Source organism: Anabrus simplex, chromosome 1 (assembly GCF_040414725.1).
Source record: "Anabrus simplex isolate iqAnaSimp1 chromosome 1, ASM4041472v1, whole genome shotgun sequence".
Taxonomy (NCBI): Eukaryota; Metazoa; Arthropoda; class Insecta; order Orthoptera; family Tettigoniidae; genus Anabrus; species Anabrus simplex.
The window spans coordinates 1,208,754,951-1,208,767,172 of NC_090265.1; the positions used below are offsets into that span (position 1 = coordinate 1,208,754,951).

Consider the following 12,222-nt stretch of genomic DNA (forward strand, 5'->3'; position numbering starts at 1 on the left):
TGTGCCCTCCTTGAATATACCTAGTCCTAAAAGGGTTAAACCAAAGTAGACCACTGAATGTCTTGATAATAGTACCTTCAGCACCTACTGTGACATAATTAATTGTGTTAGATGATGTGTGCCACTAGGATACTCATCCTTGATGAACAGAAATGGTCCTATTACCCTGCTGTGTGCCAACAGTCATCTTTGATGGAAAGGGTCCTGTCATCCCTACTTGATAATGCAAAAGGAAATGTGTGTGCAGTATGACAGATGTAGAAGTATACAATTATGCACAAGACTCATCACACATCCTGCATGACCATCTTTTCATCCTTTTAAACAATTACCTGCTGAAAACAGAAGAAGCATAAAAATGTTATTGTATGGCTTTCTTGCCTTTATAGCAAGGAACCAGTTTTCTTTTCGAATTGGTAAGGAGTCGCCAGTAAATTGTTGGGAGAAGTGCATAGCTGCTGAAGGAGCTTGTTTTAAGTCAAGGAATTTTATGAATTATTTATTGCTATTGACCTCATGGTTACTTGGTTCAGTGCCTCATACAGCATACTATTGTATATAATATCAAAAAATATGTGACCAAATAGGGAATTATGTTACTTTCTGGTGTGGTATGTTCGTGTTGTAGGATTCAGATTTCTTTGCTAGTTGCTTTACGTCGCACCGACACAGATAGGTCTTATGGCGACGATGGGATAGGAAAGGCCTAGGAGTTGGAAGGAAGTGGCCGTGGCCTTAATTAAGGTAAGGCCTGGTGTGCAAATGGAAAGCCACGGAAAACTATCTTCAGGGCTGCCGACAGTGGGATTCGAACCCACTATCTCCCGGATGCGAGTTCACAGCTGCGTGCCCCTGACCGCACAGCCAACTCGCCTGGTGGATTCATATTTAAGCACAAAAAAGAGTAGTAAGGATGAGTTAATAAAGTTAAGGCATTGTTAATGAATAAGAGTGTCAAGGTATTAATAGGAACATTTTTAACTGAGTTGGTGCATGCCTTTTAATCCCTTTTGTTCTTTTTCTTTTTTTATTCCTCCAGTTTGGAGTGTCAGCTACACTATGCTCAAGCACAACTTGACAAGCTAAAAAAGACTAATGTCTTCAATGCCACTTTTCATATTTGGCATAGTGGACATTTTGGAACTATCAACAATTTTCGCCTTGGCCGATTACCAAGTGCACCTGTGGACTGGAGTGAAATTAATGCTGCTTGGGGCCAAACAGCATTATTGCTCACTGCTCTTGCTCGAAAAATGAATCTGACTTTCGAAAGATACAGGGTTGTCCCATATGGCAACCACTCCTACATTGAGGTAAGTCTGTAGGATGTAGTCATGTGCTAGTTCTAGTGTCTCTCTTAAATATTCTGTTACATGATGATGTATGAAATAACTTTAAAATATCAGTGAGTAGGCCTACACTTCATGTAGCATTTTAAGACATATGAATAAAATGTTCATTTATTCAGATATATGGTTTTCTTGCAATACATTGCATTGTAATATCTATTGATTCATATGAATGAAAATACCAAGAACTTGATAAACTTAAGAACTTTAGGAGCCATACATACCATATGCATATCTGCAAACTTTCCCAATTTAGGTGGGAGACTCCCAATTTTCAAAAGTTTTTCCCGCCTCTCGATTATTCACAACAAATATGTAGGTGGATGGTCCGCCTAGTCAATACCATCCACCTACATATTTGTTGTGATCAAGTCAATACGGATCAAATACTGGCCACTATGGTCAAGATTATTAATCTCGATTATTCTATTATTTCTCCTGATTTCAGCTTATTTTTTGGTGAATTTCAAACATTTATTTCCATGTCCCACCATTTCAGCTAGTACGCCAGTACCCGGAACTTCTTCGCTCATTGGCCGCTTTCAAATGAGCTATTGACGTTTATTAATACGAGAAATGTGCACGAAAATGCGATGTTTATTGAAACCTGTATATCACGATGCGTATATCGATTGTCAACCTCTCGTTCTTGCATGCTATGTTCGTGTTCGTTCACATCAGTCTGCAACTATTTTTTATTTTCCACCTTGTCGATACACTAAAATTGCTTAAGGTAACTTATTGGTTAAAAGTGGTACATGTTTCATATATTATAAACATCTTCAGTCACATAACACTGTTTAGATGAAAAATTCATATAATGACAAAGTATCAATGCTTTAGAGGAAGTCGTCTTATGTTAAATTTAAGGACACTTCCTCTAAACAGTGTTATGTGGCTGAAGATGTTTATAATATACGAAGCATGTACCACTTTTAACCAATAAGTTACCTGCAATTTTAGTGTATCGACAAGGTGGGAAATAAAAAATAGTTGTGAATCTGTGTACGTAAGTGCGATACGGACCATGAAGCTGATTTTATGTGACACATCAGTCTAGTAGATTCTAGAGACTAGTTGCTAGATTTGGAGTCTTTTTTAGTAATTTAGTGACAGAATTTCAAAGATAGGGACTAGTTGACTTTTCCAGAGATTTTAGGAGCCATTTGGAGACAATTCTGGCGAATTTTAATTTATTTCTTGATAAATAGCATTGCACTTCACATAAATGCACAGGCACATGATGCAATATATATATTTTTTTTGCAAGCTGCTTTACGTCGCATCGACACACATAGGTCTTATGGCGATGATGGGATAGGAAAGGACTAGGAGTTGGAAGGAAGCGTCCGTGGCCTTAATTAAGGTACAGTCCCAACATTTGCAAATGTTTACCATCTTCAGGGCTGCCGACAGTGGGGTCCGACCCCACTATCTCCCGAATACTGGATACTAGCCGCACTTAAGCGACTGCAGCTATCGAGCTCGGTATATCAATATATTAATCAATGCATTTGCTAAGTAATGGCATCTAAGTGCATGACTGATTCGTAAATGTGGAGCATGAGTTCATACTATTTTCGGAAGGCTTTTCAGAGACTGATCATCTCGTGTACTTCCTGTGAGGGAATAGAGGTGTGTAATTTTTAGCCTTGTAGCCCTGTATAGCAACAGTCGGGTTTCGAGACAATAGGCGTTATAATATATACCATTGTACTCCTGTATTGTGAAAGACATGTACTGTAGAATAAGCAGTTTTGTTTTTTCCTGATTTTTATATAAAAATCTCCTGATTTTCGGTTTTGTAAAGTTGGCAGTTATGCATATGGAAGGAACTGTATGAATGTGCATTCTAAAGCTCCTTTTTGTGAAATACTACCTGGCCACTGCTTGTGATGTTAAAATGACTGTGGTTTTCTTGAAGTCAATTTATTGCAGTTGAGAGGCATTGCAACATCAGAAATACAAATTTAGAAACAAATTAGTGATCCAGAAATTAAAAGGAGTTTTTGAGTTATGTTTCTGCAAGGGTTAGTGTATCTGTTAAATTGTGTTTGTAGTGCAATGGAGCAGTTCAGCTTCTGGGGCTTTGTAATGCTTGGATACCCTCTCTCCTGGGGCCGTAAATTATTTTTGGGCCAGAGTTCATGTAAGTGGAAGTGGAGGGCTTTAATTTGGCATGAGAAACAGAAGAGACATTGAAAATTCAAAGTACTTGATAAAAGTTCAGAATAGCAGCCTGTATGAATGTGCACTCTAAAACTCCTGTAGGTACCGTCTGTATTCTGCAGGAGTGACCTGAATTCCTGCTGACATTATCTCTAACATGCTTGGGGATATACAGTGTGACAAGTCAACCCTCGAGAAGGTCAAAGATTAGGCTGTTTCCCGTAAGTGACATGTGTCGGCAAGACCTGGGTAATATGATTAATATGCAAGGGTTACCATGGGATGTATGGCAGTGGTTAAACAAGCTAGCCCCTACATTCCACTGTGCATTGTTCAATGTTGGCATTGTGTTTGGACGATAAACTGAACTGGCAGACATGAGAGATGCAAAGAAGTTCCATTCAGCATCAACCAATCATTCAAGTGTTTTCCATCAAGCCACTGAAAACCAAACCTGTACACAAACAAGACCATTCTAGAATCATATGATGGCACCTCAAAGGCAAGACAGTTGTAATACAAATGACATTGCTGCTCATTTCCACTGTCGAGGAAAAGCGGAGATTATCAGTGGAATACTGTGTACGAGGGATACTGAATGGAAGGTGATTGGGGATTTAAATGTGACAATGGAGTGGGTATGTGGAAAACTGGGAGTAAGATTTCTAGATCCTAATGGGTGGGTAGAAGATAGGGATCTGTGCTCAGATGGCCTTCACTTAAATCGCAGTGGTACATATAAGTTAGGAAATTTGTTTAGAAGGGTTATAGGGAGGTACATTCAGGGAAACAGGGAACTGGAAGTCAAGTAGGGATGACATAAAAATGTTAGTGCTGAACTGTAGAAGTATGGTAAAGAAAGGAATAGAATTAAGTAATTTAATAGCCATACTGTATACTTACCAGATATTGTAATAGGAGTTGAATAATGGCTGAGAAATGATATAATGGATGCAGAAATTTTCTCACGGAACTAGAGTGTGTATCGTAGAGATAACATAGAAATGGTAGGAGGGGGAGTATTCTTTCCGGTGAAAGAAAAATTTGTAAGCTACGAAAAAGTTAAAGATGACAAACATGAAATTCTAGATGTAAGCCTCATCTCTAAAGATAATAGGCAACTGGATGTCTGTGGAGTGTACAGACCGAGAAAGGGTAGCGCTGACGCTGATTCAGAATTATTTAATAAGATAATCAGCTTTGTGGGAAACAATAGGGAAAGGAACGTGATTGTAGTGGGTGATCTCAATTTACCAAATGTCAATTGGGAAGGTAATGTGAACGACAGGAAGCATGACCAACAAATGGCAAATAAGTTAATATTGGAAGGGCATCTGATTCAGAAAGTGATGAAACCAACTAGAGGGAAGAATATTCTGGATGTGGTGCTGGTAAAACCAGATGAGCTCTATAGAGAAACTGAAGTATTAGATGGTATTAGTGATCATGAAGCTGTTTTTGTTCTAGTTAAAAATAAATGTGAGGGAAAGGAAGATATTAAAATTAGGACTATTAGGCAGTACCATGTGGCTGATAAAACAGGCATGAGGGAGTTTAAAAAAAGTAACTATGATCGGTGGAAAACAGTAAATAAAAATGTAAACAGACTCCGGGATGGATTTAAAGCAATTGTTGAGGAATGGAAAATAGGCTTGGCTGTCCCCAACATCCCTGCAACTCACACACCATACATAACACTATCCTCCACCACAATAACATGCAGTTACCTACACCTGGCAGATGCCGCCCACCCTCATCGGAGGGTCTGCCTTATAAGGGCTGCACCCGACTAGAAATAGCGAGACAAAATTATTATTAATGAACAAGAGGAGTGTGTATGTGAGGATCTTCAAAAGGCAGAAGTATTCAGTCAGCAGTATGTAAAGATTGTTGGTTACAAGGATAATGTCCAGATAGAGGAGGTGACTAATACTAAAGAAGTATTAAAATTTACCTATGACAACAATGACATTTACAGTAAGATACAAAAGTTGAAAACGAGAAAAGCAGCTGGAATTGATAAGGTTTTGGGGGATATACTAAGGACAATGGGTTGGGATGTAGTACTATATCTGAAGTACTCATAAGATTATTGTTTGCATGAAGGAGCTATACCAAATAAATGGAGAGTTGCTATAGTAGCTCCCGTATATAAAGGAAAGGTTGATAGACATAAAGCTGAAAATTACAGGCCAGTCAGTTTGACATGCATTGCATGTAAGCTTTAGGAAAGCATTCTTTCGGATTATATTAGACATGTTTGCAAAATTAATAACTGGTTTGATAGAAGGCAGTTTGGGTTTAGGAAAGGTTATTCCACTGAAGCTGAACTTGTAGGATTCCAGCAAGATATAGCAGATATCCTGGATGCAGGAGGTCAATTGGACTGTATCGTGATTGACCTATCTAAGGCATTTGACAGGGTAGATCATGGGAGACTACTGGCAAAAATGAGTGCAGTTGGACTTGACAATAGAGTGACTGAATGGGTGGCTATGTTTCTAGAAAATAGAACTCAGAGAATTAGAGTAGACGAAGCTTTATCTGTCCCTGTAATAATTAAAAGGAGAATTCCTCAAGGCAGTATTATTGGACCTTTATGTTTTCTTATATATATCAATGATGATATGTGTAAAGAAGTGGAATCAGAGATAAGGCTTTTTGCAGATGACATTATCCTGTACAGAGTAATAAATAAGTTACAAGATTGTGAGCAACTGCAAAATGACCTTGATAATATTGTGAGATGGACAGTAGGCAATGGTATGATGATAAGCAGGGTTAAAAGTCAGATTGTGAGTTTCACAAATAGGAAAAGTCCTCTCAGTTTTAATTACTGCGTTGATGGGGTGAAACTTCCTTTTGAGGATTATTAATATAAGGAAAGATCTTCATTGGGATAATCACATAAATATGATTGTAAATAAAGGGTACAAATCTCTGCACATGGTTATGAGGGTATTTAGGGGTTGTACTAAGGATGTAAAGGAGAGGGCATATAAGTCTCTGGTAAGACCCCAACTAGAGTATGGTTCCAGTATATGGGAGCCTCACCAGGATTACTTGATTCAAGAACTGGAAAAAATCCAAAGAAAAGCAGCTCGATTTGTTCTGGGTAATTTCCAACAAAATAGTAGCATTACAAAAATGTTGAAAAGTTTGGGCTGGGAAGACTTGGGATGAAGGAGATAAGCTGCTCGACTAAGTGGTATGTCTTAAAAATCACAAATATTTATTTGAGCAATCTACGTATTCAATATATGCAATGTTCTTGAGATAAAATTCAAGCTGGAACGAAGTATTAGACAATCGGACCAAGAAGATCCTAACAAGATTGTCAACATATTTTAAATTTTAATTAAATGATCTCATTATCAGTAGTGCCATAATTATAGCTAAGCAGTTATTCTTAGGTGTCTTATAATCTAATCCTGTTTTCAAATAATCAAAACAAGAACTTATAAAATAGACTTTTTAATCCTGTATATAGAACTTAGGCAATATTTTTTGAACATAATCAGGATCCTGATTATTGACTCTGAGGTGCTATGATGGCTGATGAAATGTCGTATGGCTTTTAGTGCCGGGATATCCCAGAAAGGGTTCGGCTCGCTATCTGCAGGTCTTTCTATTTGACGCCCGTAGGCTACCTGCGTGTCGTGATGAGGATGAAATGATGATGAAGACTACACATACACCCAGCCCCCGGACCATTGGAATTAACCAATTAAGGTTAAAATCCCCGACCCAGCCGGGATTCGAACCCGGGACCCTCTGAACCGAAGGCCAGTACGCTGACTGTTCAGCCAACAAGTCGGACATGATGGCTGATGATGCCCAGCAAGCGGGTGAAACATGTCCCAATTACTGTAGATGGTTATAATAAGGATTAAGTCCTGTTGGAATTCAAGAGGACAAATTGGGGCAAATATCGTTTATAGGAAGGGATTGGAATAACTTACCAAGGGAGATGTTCAGTAAATTTCCAATTTCTTTACAGTCATTTAAGAAAAGGCTAGGAAAACAACAGATAGGGAATCTGCCACTTGGGCGAAGATCAGTATTGATTGATTGATTGATTGATTGATTGATTGATTGATTGATTGATTGATTGATTGATTGATTGATTGATTGATTGATTGATTGATTGATTGATTGATTGATTGATTGATTGATTGATTGATTGATTGAAGCTGGAGGAAGGGGAACGAGGCTATTCACAAAACTAAACATGCCATTCTTGGAACAATGAAGTAATGATAACAATGGATTGTCTGTTTTATGTACTTTGGAATGATGACATAGATGCAGTTGAAAAGAAGAAAAGGTTATAGATAAAGCCCGGATTTTTATGCAGTAACAGGTTAGATTGCAAACTAATTTGGTTAGTAGGAAGTGTCGGCCACCCGCTCTTCCATAATGTAGCAAGAGTAACATAAATTATAGAGGTTCTGATGGGTCGTACCCCTAATGTTTATGCAAACCCCATAGCATAATCTTTGTGAAGGTAGATTATACTTGCTACACGCTTCAGTAAGTTTGTTTTCTAACCTATTAATGCATAAAAATCCGGGCTCTAGTTATATAACTCAGTTGTGTTGTATCGCCTACAAAGAGCCCATAGATAGAGCCCTGCATGGATCCGGATATCTGTGGATGTCTTGGCAGATACAAACTGTATGGCCGTGCGGATCATTTTGCTGATAATTTCTAAATAATGATGGTTATTGATTTTCACTCAGATGTACTTTTATTTTTGCTTGTGATTTGGTACCCTTGACAGTGGTATGGAAGAATGGTGATATGTAAAGAGCCTTGAGACCAAAAATCCGTAAATCTGACCTAAGTCTAACTAGCTCCTGCCCGTAATTAATGGAAGGAAGGAACAAAGGTCAATACATTGGTAGTAGTTGCAAGAGAAAATCCCTCATAAACCTGTGACTGTAGGGGTTCTGGTGCCAGGTGCCAGGCCTATTGTATTTACGTTGAATGTTCTATCCGTTTTAATATCTTGGGTGTAATATACTGTAGTTAAATATTTACAGTATCCACAGATAACCATTTGCGGTTGTGGATATTATTTTGTATATCCGCGCAGAGCGCTGCCCATAGGGAGGCAAAAAAATCATGGTAGCAATAAAAGCTGCTCGGTACATGGAACGTTTTATAAATGGCGTAATATTTCGCTTCTGGCCTTTAATTGTATACTGGCCACATATATTAAAGAAAGAGTTGGGATTGTTCACACATTTTTGCCTCCGAACATCACTGCCACTTGCCATTTTAACACAAACTAACTCGCTTATTTACTCAATCAACTTAAAGTGCATGTTGTAACTTGTAGACAAAGGCGTGACACACGTTCTCTGATTCTCCTCTCAGACTACAGAGAAACACAATCTTGGTGTTTTGACCTTATCTGACATTGCGCATGCACAAACTGCAACTGTTCTAATTGTTCTTCCAGTGTTCCTGTATTTACATACTCTCCTCCAAAACAGAGCACATACAATATTTTCTCTCAGACATGTCCATACCTGCATTCCATACAACCAATCCAAACCTCATTTTCAACAACGAAGCTCCATTAGCTTAAACATGAGACGGACTTGTGACAAATCTGTACGTGATACGAAACAACTGGTATTATTTTTTACATAAGGACACTAAATGTAACGTATATCGTATACAATTACCTGTGCCGGAAAATCTTTGCAGGCTAGTGTTGTTAATTATTGCTAGACTGTAAGAAACTGAGAAGCTTCTGTTTAATAATCTGAGTGTTGGATCCCCCCACCCACCAGCCAAAAAACACAAGGGCCATTGAAGGACCCATCAAAGAAATACAGTAAGACGTGCTAAAGGAAATAATGTTGGGAAAAGCCACTGGTCTGAGATGTCTTTGCAGTAGAGCTGTGTTGCTTGTTATTGTGTGTTGCTGGCTAAGACTGTTGTTCAGCCAATTTATTTAAAGAGGGACAAAAGCTGACTGACTTATAACAGAGCATCACTGTACCCATCTTTTAAAGGAAGGGAAGTCCTATGGAGTGTGCTGATTATTACTTGATCCAACCTGTGAGTCATATAAAGAAGATCATCAAATATATATTATAGACCAATAGGTTTTGAAAAAAGATAGTCAAAATGACCAAAAAGCAAGTTGAATTTTTGAAAAATTGCAGCAGAACTGATGCAATCCATGCTGCATGGCTCCTACTTGAGAAAAACTATGAGAATAACAAACCACTTCGGCTCGCTTTTCTGGATGTTGCAAACACCTCCAATTATATGCTGCATGGTCTGATTTAGCCGGGCTGAGTAGCTCAAATGGTTGAGGCACTGGGATTCTGACCCCAACTTGGCAGGTTCAATCCTGGCTCAGTCCGGTGGTATTTGAAGGTGCTCAAATTCCTCAGCCTCGTGCCACTAGATTTACTGGCACGTAAAAGAACTGCTGCAGGACTAAATTCTGGCACCTCGGCATCTGTGAAAAGTAAAAGTAGTTAGTGGGATGTAACAACATTTATTTATTATTGATCTGATCTCCTCATTCCAGGTTCATTCAGGAGATAGTGGGTTTGAACCTCGCTGTCGGCAGCCCTGAAGATGCTTTTCTAAGGTTTCCCATTTTCACACCAAGCAAATGCTGGGGCTGTACCTTAATTAAGGCCAAGGCTAGTTCCTTCCCATTCCTAGCCCTTTCCTACCTCATCATCGCCATAAGACCTATCTGTGTTGGTGTGACGTAAAGCATATTGTTGTATCGCCCTACCATTGTTCTCCACCTGTTTGTACCAGAGATCATTCTCGCTACTTTCAAGTCTGTCACATCTAGGTTATGGATAAGTCCATACAACTTTTACTCCCATACAGCAAAGTTAGTCTGAAAATAGACCATTGTAAAGATAGTTTCGTCCCATGGCTGACTTGTTTCATATAGATGACTGTTGATCGCAACTGCGAGCTCACTGCATTAGCTTTGCTGGACCTTGATTTAATCTAACATATTACCATCCTGGAAGAATACACATCCTAAATACTTGAAATTATCTACATGTTTCAGTTTTGTATTCCCAGCCTGACAGTCAGTTCTATTAGGTTTTCCCCTACTGACACCACTTTTAGTCTTGGAAAGGCTGATTTTCATATCATACTCACTGCACCTGTTAAGTTCCAAGATATTAGATTGCAGGCTTTCAGCACAATCTACCACTTTATACCTTTCAGTAGGTGATCCATGTAAATCATGATCAACAAATGTGAAAGATTTACAGCCTTGTCTAACCCCTGTAAGGACTTTCAACCCAGAACTCTCCTACCATCAATTCTCACTGCAGCCCAATTGTCAACATAAATGTCTTCGATTGCTTTGAATAATCTACCCTTAATACAACAGTTGGCCTTCTCAACACTTTGTGACATGTGATTACGTAACCACACAAGTTATTTCCAAGATTTCACTGGATTTTCACTCAACATATTTGTAACAATAGCTATTGCACTTAAATGATGGTCATTCTTGCTTCTCTGACGTAGATAGTAGACATTAAATGCTCCTTCTTTCCTCTGAGGTGGCCAGAAATAGACAGACAATACGTGGTGACCCAACATAGTCAGTAGAGAGAAGAGTAAAACAGTAGAATGCTGAGATCTGGCCTAGATGTTGTAATAAACATATACAAATATTCCAACAGTTAGATATTGTCCTTAATTTTCCTAAATACCTACTTTCACCATGGCTATTCATTACTGTCGTAAACTAAAAAAACCTGAAAAGAGAATGAGATGGAGAACTATGCACATTGGTGTTTTCTGATGATCTAGCATCTGAGGAGAGATAGAGATGCAAGTCATACTTTGTGCCCATTCCCACATACAATCTAGATAAATGGTAGCTAAGTTCAAACAGTATCAGATGAAAGATAGTACAACAAAAACTGTTGCACTGAAAATGAGTAGGAAAGATACTGGCTGCCACATAAAGCTTGAAGGTGAAAACATTCAATGTGTACAGGTGTTCAAATACCCTCAGAAGTATGATTTCCAGTGGGGGTACGGCATATAAAGAAATAGTAAACAGAGTGGCTAGCAGTTCCAACTTCTCCAACCTCGTAAGACATCTACTTTGGGATAACAAAGTGCCCATGAGAACCAAGGTGACTCTGCATAAGTCGTACTTTGTGCCCATTCCCACATACAGACTAGAAACGTGTACACAGAAAGAGAAGTGAGTAAATTGCAAGGATGTGAAATGAATTTTCTACGAACTACCCTCCAAAAAAATATGCAAGGACCGTGTAAGGAATGATGACATCAGAATGGAACTGTAAGTGGACTCGATAGAAGAGAACCTAAGGACTTCGAGACTAACATGGTATGGCATGTAAAGCAAATGCCTGGAACAAGAACACCATGTGCTTGCCTTGAAAGAAGGATTGAAGGAAGAAAACCAGTGGGAAGACCTAGGAAGAGATGCCTACGCCAGCTGAGAGAGATTGTAGAGAGAAGAGGAGGAAATTGGGAGTCAGCGGTGAGAGAGAAGGCATTTCTGGACAGATAATGATGACAAAGGCTCATTCAACACCACGCTACCCGGCATGCTGCAGGGGTTCTACGATGATGATGATGATGATGACGACGATGACTCCTCCTCAATTTATCCATTAGTTCCAAAAGAAATATTCACTACTAATTGCTCTGTGGT

At 38.9% G+C, this 12,222-nt stretch overlaps 1 protein-coding gene across 1 annotated transcript in view; it reads left to right on the top strand.

The window, feature by feature from the left end:
- Atg6 (Beclin-1-like Atg6) overlaps positions 1–12,222 on the top strand; it is a 187,684-nt gene that overhangs the window by 132,023 nt on the left and 43,439 nt on the right. Inside the window, exon 6 of the mRNA XM_067151648.2 lies at positions 1,040–1,313. Coding sequence (XP_067007749.1) covers positions 1,040–1,313 — 274 coding nt within the window. The remainder of the gene's footprint in view (positions 1–1,039; positions 1,314–12,222) is intronic.